This window comes from Sapajus apella, unplaced genomic scaffold (genome assembly GCF_009761245.1).
Source record: "Sapajus apella isolate SASKATOON/1434 unplaced genomic scaffold, GSC_monkey_1.0 scaffold13, whole genome shotgun sequence".
Taxonomy (NCBI): Eukaryota; Metazoa; Chordata; class Mammalia; order Primates; family Cebidae; genus Sapajus; species Sapajus apella.
The window spans coordinates 8,711,429-8,732,269 of NW_022436953.1; the positions used below are offsets into that span (position 1 = coordinate 8,711,429).

A 20,841-nucleotide genomic window follows, 5' to 3' on the forward strand; every position below is an offset into this window, starting at 1 on the left:
TTCTATATGCCTCAATTCTAGTAAAATAGAGATAAAATATTTGCCTAAGGAGATTGTTGTGGGATAAGGGGTGATGGATTTGATGCATCTAGTGTGGTGGCCAACTCAATAAATTTAGCATTCTTGTGTGTATAAACAATGGGTTACCAGACAGAAATTAAGGTACCTGGCCTACATGATTTTTAAAATAGCTTTGTAAATGCAATATTGCTTGTGTGGACCCTGAGTGGAGGGAATAGTGCTATTTATGTGCCCCAAATTATTTGGAAAGTCCTGTTTTATGAATAAATTTTATAGGAAAATAAAAGTGAATATCAATGGTGGGAATGAAAGTTATTCTAAGAGGCCACCAGATGCCAACATCTGTGCAGGGTAAAAAAATTGGCCTTGACATGAGTATGTCATGTATATTGAGCTTGTTAAAAAATGTGATCACTAAAGAATAATTTACTTAGGAAACCAAGTGACTCCATGTAGTAATTAGAGAGAGAGAGAGAGAGAGAGAGAGAGAGAGAGAGAGGACCGCTTTCAGTGACCTAAAAGATGTGGTGCCTTTTATAGTGACACTATGTGACCTTGGACAGCTCTGGTCCCAGTAAAGGAACTTGACTGACCACCTGGATATGAAGGATTGAGCTGAGCAATGAAGGTGTATCTCATTATCCAATATTCACCAGTAACCGTTGGCCACACCCATACAGACTGATGGTTGAGATCATTCGTAGAAAGAGATACGTTGTCTATTCTGGGTGGTGGCCTCAGAGCTGGGTGAGCTGTTCCCTTGTGAGTTTTCCTACTGAAGAGTAGGAGTGGCTTTCAGAACACAAAGCTAAATGCATGGGCTTCTGCTTTACAGTGGTGGTCTCTGAGCAGTGCCTGTCCAAGTCCCAGCAGCAGCCCTAAATTGGTATCTAAGTTGGCTACTCAGTGACTGAGTGATATGGTTTAGTTCTGTGTCCCTACCCACATCCCATCTCAAATTTGTGGTCCCCATGTGTTGAGGGAGGGACCTGGTGGGAGGTGATTTGATCATAGGGGTGGTTTTCACACGCTGTTCTCATGATAGTGAGTGAGTTCTCACAAGAGCCAATGGCTTTAAAGTGTGGAACTTGCTCCCTCTCTCTCTCCTGCCACTATATAAGACATACCTTGCTTCCCCTTTGCCTTCCACCATGATTGTAAGTTTTCTGAGGCTTTCCTAGCCATGTGGAACTGTGAGTCAATTAAACCTCTTTTCTTCATAAATTACTCAGTCTCAGGTGATATCTTTAAATAGCAGTGTGAGAATGGACTAATACACTGAGAGTGGTAGAAATATTTAAGATTGTACCTGTTCTGTTAGGTAGAGAGATGACAACATAAAGGCATTGGGCAAATCAAAGTACATTTTAAAACAAGGAGTGAATGTCATTGGGTAGAAGACAAAATCAATAGAAATACCCTGATTTCCTAGAGAGTAACTGATAAGGGCTGAAATAATTCCCTTAAACAAGGTCCCAGTTTGGGAAATGTTCCAGATTTTTTCCTAAAGATGTAGAGACTAGTAGAGATGACTAAGGGGAGTAATAACTGTGGGAAGCCTACATTTCTATGCCTCTAATCATACCAGGAGGCAGAAATACACCTTTGTTATTGGACAATAAGTCACATCTTGTGGGAGGGTTTGGATTAATGTTCCCAGGACGGAGGCCATTCCAAGTTCCTGTTTGTACAAGTAAAGCCATAGAGATAAGACTGTTATTCATGTCCCTGTGATCAGACCCAAATAAGGAGGGTGGGCATTGCTGCAGATGACCTTGCAGTCAAGAAATTCTGGTGTCCCTGATCTTCTTTGTACAGTGGGTGAGTTTGCCACTATGCTGCTCTTTTTCTAAGAAGGGGTACCTGAAACTCCTTGGTCATTTACAACAGTGAGACACCGTGATATGAAATGAAGCATGAATCAAAATGAAGAATGTGCCCAGATACCTATAATTTTTTTCTTTCCACTGAAGTTGGTCTTGTGTTTTCAGTCATACTGAAGAAAAAAAAGGCATGGTGTCATTGCATCTACAGAGAAGACCTAACCGACAGGGCAACTTTATAAAAAAATAAAAACAGCTTTCTTGATCTTGTTTTCTATTCAATTTTAGGATTGATCACACCCGTACTTTGTGTTCAAGCCCATGAGGAAGGCGGGAGAGTTATGACATAGTTTTTACTTTCAGAGAGTTTGCAATCTAGTTTGTTGGGTTTTGAGGGGGTCAGTAAACAAAGTTCCTTATTTACCTGGCCAATGCTTGAACCAATTAGGACAGCAACAAAGGGTGAGACAAATGGACAGCAAGCACAGCTTTATTGCTTTTAGAAATTTTGCACAAGGAAGTGGGACTGATAATACTGTACCCCAGAATTGAATTCATCCATTCAGTCCCTGGCAGAAATGATAAATCAAAGATTGTCCTATGGAAGCCTGTTCCTATGACACTGCAGCATTGATGTACAAAGGATGTGACCTTTGCAGGCAGATCCTAAAAGAGAGGCAGGGGTATGGGGATGAGCTGCACACGCGCAGTTCTTTTCCTCAGCACTACCACTCTGATTATCATTTTCCTTTGGGGAGGAAATAGTGAAGAAGTAGGAGGCATTCCAAATGTAGGAATGGAATGAGCCGAGGACTGAATGGATGGTGCACATTTGTGAGAAAGTAAGCTAGCCAGGCTAATTGTGTGGAATAGAAGCTTGTCAGGGACAAGAATGAGGGCTGGATAAGTAGCTGAATTTCAGATTCTAGAAAACGTGTAATACCAAGTAAATAAATTGCAACCTGACATTATCTAGACCATGACCATACTGATGATTTTTAGAGGGTAATGCTGCTTTGTACCTGGAGATACATTCTGTGGTTTAGAGATAAAGCTCAATTTAATTTATCTCTAGGGGTCATTAGAATTTAACCTTCTTTACTGAAAATTCTCACAGAAACTGTGATTATGTACCATATGGCCAGTTAGCAAAGAGACTACAACTTTTCTGGACTCGAAATGCCCTTGAGTAATGCAGCTGAGAAAGTAAGTTTTCACATTCAATTCAGCTAAATTAATATACTTTCGTGAAGTATATTTTGTTTGATGATATTAGGACTGGTGCATGAGATTCATAATTACTAGAGAGATATGTGACTCTATTAGGGTAATTATCACAGTCTAACTTGTATTAGAGTTGTGATTCTACCAGGTTTTGGAGTCGCAAAAGGTTAATTCTAATTTGAGGAATTTGGGGGAGACTTATAGATATGAATTTAGCTAAATTATAGACAAATTGTTGGAAATAAGAGAACCAGAGTTGGATGAATAGACATCCTATTTTATGAAATCTTGAGTGGCCTTGTGGAGCAGTGGGGATAAAGATTGTAAATATACTGGGAAAAAGCTTGACTGAAGAGTCAGACATTTATGCTATGGGCTAGTATTTCTCTCTCTCTCTCTCTCTCTCTCTCTTTAATTTTAATTTTAATTTTTTTTGAGACAGTCTTGCTCTGTCACCAGGCTGGAGTGCAGTGGTGCAATCTCAGCTAACTGCAACCTCCGCCTCCTGGGCTCAAGTGATACCCCTGCCTCAGCCTCCCAAGTAGCTGGGACTACAGGCCCACACCACCACACCTGGCTAAGTTTTGTATTTTTAATAGAGACAAGATTTCACCATATTGGCCAGGATGATCTTGATCTCCTGACCTCATGATTGGCCCGCCTTGGCTACCCAAAATGCTGGGATTACAGGTGTGAGCCACTGCACCTGGCCTGGGCTAGTATTTCTCTTTTTCCCCTCATATCCAGAAAATATTTACATATCCAGAAAATATTTGCATGTATGATATAGTCCCCTGTGCCAGGTTATCCGTAACTTTATATTACAATAGGGCAGCACACCTGTTTCACCTTGACTCAAAAGTTTGGAGATGCCTTCAGGTAATTTTCAGATATCAGGTGGTTTGGGCTGACCTTGACCACTTAAGCCACAGGTGTATCACTCCATCTTCTGCATGGACCTCTGAAGCCTCTTCTAGATAATGGAGAGGAGACAAAGGAAACAAGAACTTATTTGGGAATTTGCCTTGCAAGCCTTGGCACTGAAAAATCCTTGGACCAATGGAGATCAACCCCACTGAACTCCCCAAAATCTAACAAGGCTGAGATAATTTCCATTTCAAATCTGTCGGAGTTGTCTCCTGCTGTAGAGAGATTCTCATGCTTTTTCTTTCTTGAATTCCTGCCTCAAAGTATAATATTGTCATAACTATAATTATATAATTGGGGAGAAAATAATACTTGAAGGCCAAATAATAATTGATCTCTTCCTTGAGGTGTCAGAAGCTGACTGCTTCAAAACAAGGTTGGTATTGACAGTGAATGTAGTCTATTGTGTGTTCTTACCATTATTCTCATAACACTCTTTTCATATAGAGCTCTATTGTAGTGTCTTCACGTCCCCAGCTGTAAACTACATTTCTTTTTAATTACTCTCCCTAATAAATCAAGAAACAAATATTCTTTCCAACACCCACAGTTATACTATGGCAACATTATCTGAGCTGCTGGTGTGATACATTTTCTTCAATGCTCTCCTGGATATTTTGCATCCAACTTATAACTCCTTGCAATAATAACCACAGTGTACCTGGCAATGCCTTAGACCAGCACTGTCAAATAAATATATATAAGGTGAGCTACATACACACTTTCACATTTTTGCTTCCCACATTTTAAAAAGTAAAAAACAGGCCAGAAGCAGTGAGTCACGTCTGTAATCCCAGCACTTTGGGAGGCAGAGGCAGGTGGATCACGAGGTCAAGAGATCAAAACCATCCTGGCCAACATGGCGAAACCCCATCTGTATTAAAAATACAAAAATTAGCTGGGGTGGTGGCATGCACCTGTAGTCCCAGCTACTCAGGAGTCTGAGGCAGGAAAATTGCTTGAACCGGGGAGACGGAGGTTGCTGTGAGCCGAGATTGCGCCACTGCACTCCAGCCTGGTGACAGAGCGAGACTTCGTCTAAAAAAAAAAAACTAAAAAACAAACAGACAAAATTAATTGTAATAATATTTTTATTTAAACAAAGTATCTAAAATGTCATTTCAGTATACACTCAATGTAAACAACTATTTAGTTATTTTTATTTTTCCATACTAAGTCTGTAAAATCCTGGATGTATTTTACATGTCCCATGAATCTCAATTTATATGCTAAATTTTTACCAGAAATACTTAATCATTATTTAACATTTCCTAAAATGTACAGTAAAAAAAGAAGATCCATATACCCATGTTATTCTTAACATACTTAAATGTTTGCCAGTAACTGAAGTGGGTATCAGTTCTTAAATTCAAATTTCTATTGATTATAATGAAATGAAACTAAAAATTAGTTTCTTAGTCCTGCTAGCCACATTTCAAGTAGTCATTTGTAGTCAGTGTTCACTGTATTGGATTGCACAGTCATAAACAACTTATGTATTTTTTTCTTGCTTATCTCTCACAATATCACATTCTTCATTGTGCCTGTGAGATGACAGAGATGCAGAGAATTTCATGGCGTGGCTCTGACGACGCAGCTAGTGGCACTGCATGTGAAGAAACCCATGTCTGCTTGACAAAACCCTTAGGCTTTTCTCACAATACCTTTTTTTTGCATTTTTTTATGAAGGTATAATTTATGTACAGTAAAACTTACCCTTTTAGTATACAGTTCTGTGAGTTTTGATTTGTGCATTTGGTTGTCTAAATGTGTGTACAAATCACAATCAAGACATAGGCAGTTCCATTACCCAAAATATTCCCTTATTGCCCTTTTGTAGCCCACCCTCCTCTACCCAGATCACTGACAAACCCCAACCTGACCCCTCTTTGTCTTCAGCTTTGCCTTTTCTAGAGAGTGAGTAAATGGAATTATACAGTAGGTAACCTTTTCAGTCTGGCTTTTTTTTTCACTTAGAATAATGCATTTGAGATTCACCCACGTTGTTGAATACATAGGTTCTTTCTGTTTCTGAGCAGCATTCTGTTGTGTGGTTGTGACAGAGGTGGTTTTTCAATCACTAGGTGAAGAGTATTTAGGTTACTTTTTTTTGGATTGAATAAAATTTCTATAAACATTCTCATGACCATAAATTTTTATTTCTCATGGGCAAATACTTAGGAGTGGGATTGCTGAGTTGAATGTAAATATATGTTTACAAGAAGCCACCAAATTGTTCCAAAAATGGCTGTGTGATTTTGCATTTCCACCAGCAAGGTATGAGAGTAGCAGTTGCTTCACATCTTCACCAATACTTGTTTGGTTTGATAGAGAGAGAGAGAGAGGGACAGACAGACAGACAGTCTGTTCTGATGGGGATTTCGTGGTAACTCATTGTGGTGTGATTTGCTTTCCTTCAGTGACTAAATAACTGGACCCAGTATACCTGGTTGGAAAAAAATGAAACTTCCCGAGCCAGCCTCAGCATTTTGGTCTCTTTGCCCATCTTACTGATGTTTTCTTGCTTTTCCTCTTCCTACAGCCCGTAATCTTTCCTCTGCTTTATCATGACCTTCAGTGACCCTTTTCGGGCCAGAAGGACAGCTGCTTAGAGACCCCACAGGGACTTTTTCCCTGAACCGACCTTCCTCAGGCCCTAACTACAGATGGTTCTCTAGGGACAGCCCAAGGCAGATCATGGTAATTGCTTTTCTCAGCAGAGCCCTGGCTTCTTTGTCCTGAGGTCCCTGGGAGGTGACTGACAGATGACCATGCCACCTGGACTCAGCATTCCGCCAAGGGGCCTGCTGTCAGTTTCTCTCTGCACTCAAATTGATTCCCAGAGGGAAAGTGGGCCACACAGGCTTGACATTTTGTATCGCCCTCTTCTGTGGGCACCATCACAAACTGGTACCCTTCTCCCTGGACCGCTGAGATCATTAGCAACAGCCAAACATCTGATTTCAAACCACAGTGGGAGGAAGCATGTTTAAAGTTAATTCAATGCTATGTACCTCCTTGGATGAGGACTAGTAAAAATGCATCTCATTCTCCAATTCCTTTACATTGCATTTAGTGAGGGTAAATAGTCTTTTATAATACTTTTGTCTCAGAAATATATGTGTACATACATGTGTACACAGACATGCATATATGAGTATGAGTCTACTAGGTTGCAACATAAATGTATTTCTTATCTGGGTTTCAGTCAAAAACTGTGAAAACTATTGGCTTAGGACACACAAAAGCCAAGTACCCTCCAAACTTGCAGTCCATTTATACAAGACACGAAGCCAAAAAGCAGTTCAGTATAATGTCAGGGCTTTGAACTATCCAAACACAAGTGGGAAATGTTCTGGTTCTTTCAGACAAGAAGGAGATTGCTGTGGCATTCTGTACAACTGCAGGAGAAACACCTTTAGAGTACAAGCGGGTTCCCTAGGAGTCTCTCCTTTCTACATCTTTTCAGTCCCCATTCTCCTGGTTTTGTTCTTAGAATACGTGAGACACACAGAAAATGCCCATTCAAGTTGTGGAGTGCTCAGTGGGAAAACATGGTAATGGTAATGATTGTTTAATTTGCTAAACCTGCTCACCCGGAAGAGCAAAAGAGGTTGCTGAGTGGCTGGAATTCTTGCTGTGATGCATTGAGCTGGGGTTATCACAAGGGACCATAGCAGACCCTAGGAACAACTGAACCAGGGCCAAGGTGTCTGAGTCAGATCCAAATATTTTCATCCAAGAAGTGGACAGCAAGGCCCTGGGTACGTGTGGGAGAAGGTTACTGATTTAGGGGACTGAATTCTCTGGAATCATTAGCTGGTGGTCTAGCAGAAAAGGCATCAGCTCTGTGGCTAAACAGAATATTGTAAGGCCTCTATCAGGTAGAAGGTTCTAGAGAAACCCAGATTCCATTCTTTGTGAGGAATGATTAGTAATCAGGTTAAGAGATATACCTTTGCAGTTGGTTTTAAACACTGAGGTGATCTGGGGGGCTCATATTCCCTAGATGAGCATTTGAGATGCTGTCCTTCCTGGAATGGCCCTGACCTTAAGCCATTAGGGCAGGGTGGGGGTCTCTAGGGAGGGCATGGCTCAGACATCATGCCCCTCCCCTACCTTGGTTTCCCTGCCTACCTACCCTCTGTTCCAGGTAGGAATCTAATCAATTTCATTGTTGGCCTTTTGTCAAATTCCCCTGTTGGTGTCCTTCCAGATAATTCTATTTTCCACCTGACATTCTCTGTCCATTTTTTTTGTTTGTTTATTTTTATTTGGGCTGGCATTCTCTTTCAAGGTCAATCAGGTTACTTAAAAAAAGAAAAGAAGACTTTATTTCCTCGATTAAATTATGTCATTAGAAAAAAAAAAATAAAATCTCACTTCTGTGAAACTCATACCATTTCTTCCCACTGGCATTCTCTGCAAAGTGCAGTAAACCTCAGTTAACCATGATACACGAAGAATGGGGCATAAATACAATTAAAACTTAAGGTCTCTGAGTGTCACCCACAAAACCTGCCATTGAACCTATTGTTTATATGTATTTAAAGTAATTGAATTGCCTTTTGCAACATGCTATTTGCCTTTGAAACATGGAAAAAAGTTAAGGGAATCTTTCTTTGATGCAGGAAGTTGTCATTCTAAATATCTGCTTTCCTTACCCAGCATGTTATGAATAAAAGTTTGAGTAGAATTTGTACTCGCCCTGGAACCCTTCTGGGTGATAAATCTCCTTTAATCCTCTAGCTGCTTATTTTGTGGTGATGCTCTTTTCCCGTCAAAATATCAAAGGCATGCAAATCTCAAAACATGGGAACACTGGTGAGTGCTTTGTATAGTCTCATGGATCCTTTGCCAGCCAACTGGGAAGAAGAGCTTATTCCTTCATTTTCAAAGCGACCATTGGCTGAGTCCCAGAGATGATATGGGAGTTATGCAAAGTCACACAGTGAGCTGGTGGCACGGAAAGAGATATATGCCAAGTCTCCAAGCTGGATCATCTGCCCCAGGATATCTTTCTTGCTACTAATCACAATGCCTCAACTTCCACTGTTATGGAATACCCATCTACAGGCCTCTCCTGAGCAGAAACACATGTTTGCTGGAAGCAGGGTAACTCCTTCAGTTCTTGTCAGCCACTCTCACCTCAGAGGGAATGTTAATAGTAAGATAAGGTCCTGTGTAGCAAAGTACAGAGACAAGATGGGAAAAAGCAGATGGATAGGCTTGGAAAGGGACCTTTAGGGGGTGGCATAAGGTTCAGAGATGGACTTCTTAAACGTTTTTCAGAGACCACATGACTTACAACGTTTCCTATCACGTTCCTCCTCTTCTTGCTTGAAACCCCAACATGCCATGGGAAATTTGGGGGCTTCTCCAAGACCTCAGGCATGTTAGCCCAACATCGTTCTCCATCTCTCACCTTTTTTCCTAGGTAGCAGGTATCAAAGGGATATTTCTGGCAAACAAGAAGGTGGATGACCGGGTGAAGACATACATCACTTACAACAAAGGCAGGGATTGGCGCCTGCTGCAAGCTCCGGATGTGGACCTGAGAGGAGGCCCAGTGCACTGCCTGCTGGTCAGTCACTCAGCCTCATGGGAAGTTCACAGGGCAGGCTAGCCATGTGGGGAAGTTGTGTCAAAGGCTTTCCTTCATCAAAGGGTCTTAAGAACCCAGGTGGTGCTGAGCAGTAATTTTCTAAAACTTCCAAGGCATTGGTCTATGGACTCAGACTGCGGACCAATTGGGTGGAAGGCCCAGTTGAATTACGCAGGCATTTACTGAGGATCTACTATGTGCTCCATCTCATAGTAAGGCAAAGAAACATGTAAGAGGAGGAGCCTGTGCTCAAGGGTCCCAGGCACAGCTCAGTAATAGTAATAGTTCTGTTAACGGATACTGACATGATGCATCATGTTTTGGTAAATGCTGGCTAGATGGTGAGGCAAGCAAAAGTTGCCTTGAGAACCCAGGGCGGGGATGGGGGGAGTTAGGCTAGAATGTCCATATGGAACAGGTAATCCATCAGCATTTCCAGGATTCCTACTGTAGGGAATATTGGGGTAGGCACCATAGAAGACATGATATGTGAGATGGTACCTCTGGCCGCAAGTGCCGCTGCCAAAACTGTGTGGCTCACCATCCGATGCCTTGGTATTTCTGGTGGCTAAACAGTGGGAAGCCCATCTCTAGTGGTGCAGGGGTACAAGTGTCTAGAATTTCCTAGAATGAAACTATTTCCTTCTCCATTTTAGCCTTTCTGTTCGTTACATCTGCACTTGCAGCTCTCTGAAAATCCATATTCCTCAGGAAGAATCTCTAGCAAGGAGACAGCCCCAGGACTTGTGGTGGCTACAGGTAAGGAAAACATTCCCTGGGCTTCTTCCTCACTAAGAACATCTAGAATTAAAGGTGTCACGTATTTTTGGATCATGGACTCATTTGAGTGCCAGATGAAAGCTATGGGCACTCTCCCCAGAAAATATGCAGGGTTTCCCGATACCCATCCAAGAACCTAAGATGCAAACAGCTCCAGACATTTCTGATTCTTAGGTTCATGCATAGTCCCCCCAGACACAGAGCAGTCCCCTGTGCTTAGCAAGAGGCCAGAGTTTCTCTCAAAGTAAATGGACCAATCAGAATGGTTGTTTGTAATAGGAAATTCACACTTTCAGTAAACATGATATATGAACCTCCTAGCTCACCAAATATAAGTTGGAGTAGTTTTCCTTTACACAGATGATTCTTTACAAAGGGTTCCATCCCAGAGTTGTTTTCAATCAGGAGGTCTCTGGTGCATGTAAAGGTTTGTTTACACGTTATTAACCACTTGGCTGAGAGTCTGAGGGCAAAGGGCAGAAAAACTTAAGGTAGCATTGTTGAAATCACTGTCCACTGAGCATCAGTCAGAAATGAAGATAAAGCAACTCTGAGATGAAAGCTAACGTCTCCAGGGAGTATGCTCTGATTAGCATGCACCGGATTTGCATACACCTTTTCAGGAATACATTGATGGCATAAAGCAAGGCAGCCTGCTAATCTTAGAAGTTAGAGCTCTGGTGTTGGTCAGTTTGTTTTTCTAATGAAAGCAGATAAATTCACAGTGACATTCAGAGCTGGTCCCTTCTGTTTTCTCTCATCAGCCCGAAACTCTGGTCCCTGAAGTTCCTACTGTCTAGACATGGCTTCCTTCTCCAAGCCTCCTACTGTGTGAGCTTTTAAATACCACCAGTAGCCAATCACTCTCATCAGATTGACAGCTGGCATAGCCTTCTGGCATTTCAGTCAACTCCTGTCAACCCCAGATGGTTGGGAGCAACTATGCTTAATACCACTGGCTTCGGGGGTCCCAGGATAGGCAGAGATGAGGGCAGGCTCCGTTGCTGTTCCCCTGGCTGGAGGAGTGATCCTCACACTGTACAATACATGTGGATTGGTTTATCCAACTCAGGGGCTGCTGGACCCTATGACTCTCCTTAAGACCTACAGGAGGCCCAGGGCTGAACTGGAAGCTACATCAAAAAGTATGGATGAATAATAAAAGTTAATATTATCTGAATGTTTAGCGTGTAGCCAGGCATTGTTCTCTGTGGCTTGACCACTCTGAACTTCAGTGTTTTCATTGGCAAAGTAGAGATAATAGTACTAAAATAATAGAATTGCAGGATATAATGAAGCAATGAATTTAAAATGCTTAGAACAATGGCCAGGCATGGTGGCTCATGCCTGTAATTCCAGCACTTTGGGAGGCCAAGGCAGGTGGATCACCTGAGGTCAGGAGTTTAAGACCAGCCTGGCCAACATGGTGAAACCCTGTCTCTACTAAAAATACAAAAATTAGCCAGGTGTGGTGTTGCATGCCTGTAATCCCACCTAAGGTGGCTGAGGCAGGAGTATTGCTTAAACCCAGGAGGTGGAGGTTGCAGTGAGCTGAGACGGTGCCACTGTACTCCAGCCTGGGTGACACAGTGAGACTCTGGCTCAATAAATAAATAAATAAGCAAAATGCTTAGAACGGTGCCTGGGGCATATTGAATACTCAGAACATGTTACTTATCCTTAATATTATAGAAGTTAAAACTTCTTAATCAGAAGAATATAATGTGCTCATCTCCTTCAATAGAATCCATAAATTCTATGCATACACTATGCATACAGAGAAACTCAGGAACTAGTCCTCCTGCTTTCCAGGCTGATCCCTGATACTTCATAGGTTTGTGCATTTGGCTTAGTTTTTAACCTCTGAGCTACATTTTTCTCATCTGTAAAATTGGAGTGTTTTCGCCTTGTGGGGGTGTTGTAAAAATTAGAGATGGAAGTGTGTGTTTACAAGACACACATGTGCTCAGAGCATCATAAGGTACGATTAGCTGTTATTACCTGTGACTATCATATTGCTTCTAAATTAGTACTTTGTCAATTAGCAAACACACAAACATGCAAGATTTATTTTTGAATTCTTTTGTCTGTATCAGAATCGCTAATTCCTTTTTATCTCCCCTTGTAATTCTTGAGGCTTTTTGCCATGCCCTGGATTTTTTGGAGGGATATAACTCAGCTGGTGAGATCTTGATGAAAAGCCAGGGCTAAGTCACTGGTGTGTACCTCTTTATATGCAGCTTCTCCTTATCCCACTTGCCCTGGTCACCCTGGGAAGTTATTTGCCATCAGGGCGATAACCATGAAGTCAGCCAATTATACCTTCAGCGGCCTGCATGGAGCCTTCCTCTGCAGGGTCTTTTCCCACATCCATGCCTTCCACCTGCCTTCAGGTGTCAGCTACCCTGGGCTCTCTCCAGTCCCACTGCTCACTCCCTTTTCCCACTTTGCACTGAGCTGTGGTCTCAGGGAAGCTGCATAGATAAAAGTATACCCTGGGATTCATCTCTAACTTCTGTTGAAGACATCTCAGAAGGCAGATGGAATTCCAGTATGAAGAGTTTGGCAATTGCCTTTTGCAAGCAGAAACACTAGGGTTCCTAATATCCTTAACACTGTGGTTTCAAGCTTGTAGTAAAGACCTCACATCCTCACAGTGCCTTACAGCATGCAAAACACGATCCTTGCCTTGATTGCACAATTGTATGATGATGTAGTAATGGTGGTTACTATCCTCCTCAGTTTAGAGGTGAAGAGACTGTAGGCAGGTGGAAACAGGTGTCATGTCCCAGCCCACACTCCCCCTGCCTCCACCTCTGGTGCTCTGTTCTGTAGCCGTCCAGCCAGACCCATCTTGGAGCCCCTTTCTGTGCCAGCTCCACAGCTAACCAGACTCCTTGCCAGGCCCCCTGTAAACCCTGAATGTTGACACCCTCCTGTTGTTCCTTCTGTGGAGGCCCTCCTCCTGCCTCTGCCCCTTCAGGGGCAAGTTGATTGTACACTGTCAGCTTCCTCCCCCACTGAGCCTGTAACCACCCTGTATAGGCAGCAACTCCCTCTGGCATCAGTGGTGGGTGAGAGAAGCTTCACTAGCCCTCAGAGGACTTCAAAATTCTCTCCCTTTTATTTTTTTTCAAAAATATTTAAGAATCAGAGAAGGATAGCACTGGGAGGAAATGAGAGTAAAAGCAAGTTGTTGAAAGCTTCCAAAAAAGGGCAGTGGGCCCTCCTTCAATTACCAGCCAAGAAAAGATCCTTCTTCTTCTTCTCCATCTTACTCCCCCTCCTCTCTCCTCTCTCATCATACCACTCAAGTGGGTAACAGCTGCACCTCCTTCTTCCAACGTGGTTTGGCAGCCACTCCAGCTGAGCTCCAATTCCGCTTCAGCCAGCAAGGCTCGTTTTTCAAATCTTCCTTCGCTGACACCATAACTCAAGTTCTTCCTATCCAAGATCACCCACAGGGCTGCCTAGGGACTGTATATGTTCAAAGATCAATTCTTCCTGGGTATATCTTTTCTGTCCCTTCATCTGGGAACCAACTTTCTGGTCTCTGTGATCAGTAGCACTTTTTTTTTTCCAAGAGTCCTTTCAATTGACAGAAGATATTTCCAAAAATAGACTTTACTGTGAGCCTTGGGTTCTTACTATCATAAGGCCCTTCAAATCCATCTAGCCGAGCTTTGAAAGAGAGGCTGAAGATGTTGACAGAACCAGCTTCTAGGGAAGGGGAGGGATGGTAGGCTAGATCCTTAGACTCCATGCCAGGGATGGAAGTTACACAGCTCTGGGGCAACTGTGCTCCTGCCTCCATCTCTTTCCGTTACCCTTGGTAGGCATCCATTGATCACCACTGCATTCTATTCTGTCAAAACGAAATGTGGCTTCTGAATCCTTCTTAACACGATGCTCCAGGTTAGCACAGGCCGCAGTGACTCGAGTAGATATTCTCCTCCCCATTCCTCCTGACTTTCCTCACCCGTGTCTTCTAAAATCTGTATCTGGGGAGTTAAATTCCAAATTCCAGACAGAACTTCATGAATCTACTCACCAAGCCTCCCCCTACTCCTCTCACACCTACTGCCTAAACCCTGAGCCCTGAGTCCAGGGGTTATTTTTGGAAACTTGAATCTCAAAACAAGCTGGCTATCTGTGTGCTCCCTGATGCTGATGGGAGCTTGACAAGCTGTAGCCTGGCTTTAATTTCTCATCTTGAAGCGTTAAATGTCAGGAGCTCAATTAACATTTTCATTATTGCATTTTTATTGTGCTCCTATTTAGACTACAGATGCGTGGGAGCTAACATTCTTTTCCTGCTATTTTTAAAGAAAAAATAGCAGTCAATATGATGAACTCTTACATGTTTAGGGTTCCTTTCTGGTTGTCAGTACCTCCCCAAGTGCACATCAACATTGGAACATGATTCAATCATTGTTTACCCATTCATTCATTCCACAATTATTTATTGAGCACTATTAGGTTGGGGGCATTTTTTAGGCTCTGAGAAGAGGGCTGCCCATTGGGAAAACTAAATCAGTATAGGTGGACTTAGAAAAGCTTGACCACCTTCTTTGCAATAAGCATAGCCATAAGGTGAAGGAGCGACAGGGAAGAGAAAGGGCAGAGAGAAGAGGAGAGTGTGAAGGGTGGAAGCCGCAAGTGTGGTCTAAGTATAAGCCAGGTGACTTCTTTTCCTGCCGTGCTTGATGGCCTTGGTATGCTGAGTGTGGTCATCTTCTTCTGGGCACTTTATAATTTAGGTTATATCATCTGTACCATTGGGTCACTCAACTACCTGGCACTCAAGGACATGTTGACAAGTTGGAAACACAGATACAGACACACAGTTATGCATGTGAGTGCACACACATGCACACACACACCAGTTTTTCTCAGGCTCCCATGCCCAGTTTCCCCATATGTGTTTACTCTTCCACTCTTTGCTTCCTTCAGGGGACACCTGTCAGGAGCAATGTAAGAGATTATTGGTATACACAGTGAATAATTCAAGAGACCTGAACTAACGATATTCAGTCTTTGATTCATGTCATTTAAAGATGCATTTCTGTCATACTATTTAAATTTTTCCCATGTTGGGTTTTTCTTCCTGCTGGGCTTTTCATATAACACCAAGAAAGAAACTACACAAATTAACTGTAAATACCACTTAGAAAAACCTTTACTGTCTGCTACCCCCTCCCCAAGCCCTAAGCATACTTAATGGGCAAGCTCCTGACGCTCTCAAATGATCTGCTTATGTTTCAGGCAACATTGGCCCGGAGCTCTCATACACTGATATTGGTGTGTTCATCTCCTCCGATGGGGGCAACACGTGGAGACAGGTAACTGGGTGAATTGAGGAAGAGGGAGGAGGCATTTAGAGTAAGTTCTACCAATCTCTCTCTCCTTCCTATAGATTCTCAATCTCATTATGACTTTGTAGTTTCAAAACATTTGAAGCAACTGTTCAGTTTGGCCAATTTGGCTGGCAGATTAGAGGGGTAATGGGGGAAAATGAGAAGGGCATTGGGCAGAGAATGGGAGGAACTGGAATTTTCCAAGTTCACTTATTTGTTCCTTCAGCCATATGTATGTAACAGGTCCAGATGCTAAGTACTGTGCTGGTTGCTGGGGATGCAACTGATACAACTTTTTATCATTAGTGTGCCAAGAGTTCTTGGCAAGATGGTCTCTTCACCGTTCGGGGTGTGTTTCTGTATCTACAAAATGCAAGGATTAGAACATTAAAACTGACAAAGCCATGGAAGTCAGTGGTTGTTTAAGCATTGTATAGACTGTCTTGAGTAAGTATGAAATAGCTTAATAGATACATGACTGCATGAAAAGTTAATTCAGTTTACAAATACTTATAGCAATGCTGTCCAATAGAATGTTCAGCCGTGCTAGAAAAGTTCTGTTTCTGTGCTTGTCCATGCAGCTATGGAACACCTGAAATATAACTATTGTGTCAGAGGAACCTAATTTTTAAGTTTATTTATTTTAATTAATTTACATTTAAATATTCTCTTGTGGCTACTATGTTGGACAAGTAGACTTACACAATGTCCACCAGGTGTCAGGCTCCAGGAGGCAATTGAATACTTTGGAGTCCCTTTCCTTAAAAAACTCAAAATTAAATAGAAGAAATGGGTTCGTAACTAACTATAGTTCAGGGTGATAGCAGTATTTCAGTGGCATTATTAGCATACAAAGAAAAGAGAGGATTGATCCTGCTTGGAGAAACCAGGAAAGACATCCCAAGGAGGGGTGACATTTTACTAAGTCTTAAAAGTGAGACAGTTTCTATGTGGAAAAGACAAGAGAAGGATACTGAGTATCTTGATGGTAAAGGTAGAGTCACCATATGAACTCTAGTTACACAAGTTCCTGTTTGGATCCTTAGTGAAGATTGTCATCACCACCATCATCATCGTCCCCATTGCCACCAGTGTCACGATTACCAGCTTGTAAAAATTACCAGGTACCTACTAGACAAAAGCAACTATGTCAAGTACTTCAAGACACAGAGTAAAGAATAAGTCAAGGTTCCTACCCACAAGGCCATAATCGGGTAGCTGGGGAACAGTTACATAAATAAGATCATACCCTTCAAAATGTAGAATAATCTATTATGAGAGCCAAAGGAGAATGGAAGCTGGAATTCAAACTCATCTGGTACAAAATCTCCTCATAGACAAACCATTTCTGGAGGTCTCTTTACCTCTAGAAGCAGCTCGCCTGACTAGTATTGTCAATACTTTTTCTTTCCTCCTTTCATAAACAGTTAAGGAATCTACTTTTTCACTCCAGTGTTAGACAGGGTAAAAATGAGCAGTGGCCAGATGGTAAAATCAAGAGGAAAGGATGAGGATAACTTCTTCCTCCTCCCCATTGCCTCTTCCTGTGTTCCTCATCCTTAGGCTTCACCCCAGCAACTCCATTATGTGGTTTATCACAAAGCCATCTTTTAAACTGGAGAGAAAAGCCTAGCATTGCAGGCTCAGAATATATGTCTGGAATATAAGTGAAGCACCCTTAGGTCCTTTGTGCATTAATGCTCATCATTAGTAGGGGCATTTTTCTTTTCTTTCTATTTTTCTTTGAAGAAAAATATGAAAAAAAGAGGTTTAGGGCTGAGAAATTGCTTTTTCTCTCTAATGTCCCCTGAAACATATACATAGGAGGCCCCATTCCTCCTGCTCATTCCCCCTTTAAATCTATCTGTTCCACTTCTAGCCTCTTCACTTAACCTACCATCCCAACTTCTCCATCTAGGCTGCATGAACCACCATCAGTGGTTAAGTGATGTAGGAATTCTCCAAGCATACTTTCCCTTAGAAGATCTAAAGTTGAGGTTAGTTCTCTGCTGGAGAAATGGTTCTCCTGCCTAAGGTTGGAGATATAAAAGTCCTATCTGGTATAAGCATTGATATATGTGGGCTTAGGTCTGAAGTTCTCTTGATTCAGAACCTTGTACTATAGTCAGTGCTTAGAAAATGCTGATGGGTAGAGGGAGGTATGGATGGATGGATAGAACACTGAGAAAGTGTATGAATGAGCGAATGGATGGATAAGTAACAGACAAATAGTTGAAGTAAAGAATGAATAACTTTAGGTTCCTGGAAGTACGGTGTTCCAATGACCACTTAGAGTAGGGATTCATAGGCACCCAACTTGGGTCTTCATCCAACTTGCTGGGAGGTGATGGCTTTGTCTAAGTATTCCGTTATTAGTTTTACCATAGTGGATATGAAATTGTCTTTTAAGTTCCTAGACAATGTATAAGACACAGACCATTTACAAATTAGCAAACATCTGAATATACAAGGAAGAAGAGAAGGCTGAGTAGCAACTTTGGTAAGCTAGAAAGATGGGGGGAGTTTGTTCGAAGTCATACTTTCCTTTGGGTTACCTAGTTGAGCATGCACCTTGTTGCCTCACCTTCATGTAGCATGCTGGTTCACAGTACTAGTGGAAAGCACCCTGGAAATGCAATTTGAGTGGCCTAGGGAGAGTTATGTGTTCTCTGTGAGCCCATTTCCTCATCAATCAAATAGAGATAATACTTACAAAACTATCTGATAGTGCTGTTGGAAGACTCAGAACGTAGGTGAAACAATACATGTGAAAGACTGTAAACTGTTAAGCACTATGCAAATGTAAGGTGTTGCTATGATTGTTGTTGTTGTTATTGTTCCAGATCTTTGATGAAGAGTACAATGTCTGGTTCCTAGACTGGGGTGGCGCCCTCGTGGCCATGAAACACACACCTCTGCCAGTCAGGCATTTGTGGTAAGGAGAGCTCCCTACCCTATTAATGAGCTAATGAGCAGCTTTTTAGTGGAGAGGATTGTGATGAGTTATTCTGCATGGTTTTGTACCCATTTGTACATTTCCTCATCCATTTATTTATCCATCCATCATTTAATAGCCTTTATATCATCTAACTCATAAGTGGCAATAGTAGGCCAGATAATTCAGATGGGGAGGTGTAATGAATTGGGTTGATGGTAATGAATGGTCAGATAAGGCAGAAGACAGCAGGAAGGACCTGCAGTTCAAGTAGCCAAGATCAGTAATCCAAAATAGGAGAGATGAAAATTGGAAGAGGATGGTTAGGTACATGTAACAGATACTGAGTTCAGTTCCAGATAAGCTGAGTTAGTGGTTTCTATGAATATTTCAGCAAAAATGACCATGAGTTGTCAAATATATTCACCTGAAGATCGGGAATGGTCTGTGCTGACACGTTAGATTAGAAGTCATTAGCCACTAGGCTGTAGTTAATGCTATGGAAGTGGGCTCGATGCCTCAAGAAAGTGGGTACAACAAGGAGAAACCAGGGACTCCTATGGACTCTGCTGAAAACCAATATGCAGAGTAGAGGAAGAAATTATGGGACAGACTAAAGATAAATGACCAAAAAGATAGAAACTCAGAGGAAATATTTTCATGAATGCTGAAGAAAGGGGTGATTAATAGCATCAAATTCTACAATCAGATCAAGTGAATTCTGGAATAAAAAACAACCTAGGATTAAGCAATAAAGGAGGTTATTCATGATTTTTGTCAGAGTAGATTTGAAACAGAGGTGGGGATGAAAGTTAGACTGTAATAGATTTATAAGTCAATGAGTGACTGAATGGACGATAAGCAATGAAATGAAATAGAGACAGTATAGATTATTCTTTTCAAAGAGTAAGATTATGAAATGGAGCTGAGGGTATATATGCAAGACCTACCACAAGGACAGAGTTGAGTGAGAATAGATGATGATTTTGTTGATGGTGATGATGGCTTGTTGCTGTTGTTCTGTGTTTTGGGCTGGGAATGGATGTGTCTCATGTGTATTCATGCCCTGAAGGGAAAGAATTTCAGGCTTCAGATTCAGCAAAGTGAATATTTAGAAGAGTGAATGGCTATGCTATCTAGAGTACAGTTGGTAGATTCACATGGGCAGGAGGGTGAACCCTGGCCTAACTACCAGGTCTTAGATATTGGGAGCTAAAGACATTTAGAGTAAGAATCTTACTGAAAGGATCAGATTGCAATCAGGAAAGGCATAGGATTCCTTGGTGCCAAATCCAAGCTTCAGTCCCTTTGGCAAGGACTTAAGAAGGATTCTCTCAATTTGACTATTTTAAGTGAAACCACATGAAATCACCATTTTTAGGTCAAAAATGATCAAATATTGCCAGTTTCTTAAAGCTCAACCTAGCATGTCATGAAATAGTTCTATTACTATGATATTATCTTACAGAGAGATTGTGCAAATAAATGTTGAAAAGATACATGGAGCCATTTGTAAGAAGAGCACTCTCCCACCTCAAGGATGAGCTTGTAAAAGTTCCCAGTGTAATTGTTTCTTATCTTTTTACTGCTGATTTATATAGCTTTTTGGTAGTATCCAAAACTAGAATTGCTTGATGTAACTGATATTCAGCATTTATTGAGGGATTATTAGATTCCAGAAACTGTTCTAAACCATTTACATGAATTATCTCATTTGATGCTTGACCAACCTATGTATGTGGGTACCTTTTTATCACCCATTTATAATGGCATCAAAAAGCAAATATGTTAAATACTCTCCTCAAGGCTAGACATGAGTAACCAGAAGCACAGAGTTAGGTTTCTGTCATGGATGCTCTTGTGTTCTGGATGCTAATTTTGTAGGTATTGTAACAAGGACATCTAGGCTTATGATATAGTTGCTGCCCTCCACGAGCTTATACTCAAGGTGTTTAGGCAGTCCACGCATGACTAGAAGTGAAAGCATTGTCTGCTAAAGGATGCTGGCTGTGTGTATTGCTGTAATCTTAAGGCCTGGTGTGTAAGGAGCCTGGCATCCTTATCTCAAAGGTCAGCCCTTATGTCACCTCCTCCAGCAGGATTTTTGAGAGAGAGGGATGTCATGAGTTACAGGAGAGGTGAGAGGCAAGCCAGGGAAAGAGAAAACTT

The 20,841-nt window shown here is 41.7% G+C and overlaps 1 protein-coding gene across 1 annotated transcript in view; it reads left to right on the forward strand.

The window, feature by feature from the left end:
• Nucleotides 1-20,841, forward strand: part of SORCS3 (sortilin related VPS10 domain containing receptor 3) — a 605,284-nt gene that overhangs the window by 489,928 nt on the left and 94,515 nt on the right. Inside the window, exons 10-13 of the mRNA XM_032281554.1 lie at nt 9,433-9,579; nt 10,257-10,359; nt 15,646-15,722; nt 18,581-18,672. Of these exons, the coding sequence (XP_032137445.1) occupies nt 9,433-9,579; nt 10,257-10,359; nt 15,646-15,722; nt 18,581-18,672 (419 nt within the window). The remainder of the gene's footprint in view (nt 1-9,432; nt 9,580-10,256; nt 10,360-15,645; nt 15,723-18,580; nt 18,673-20,841) is intronic.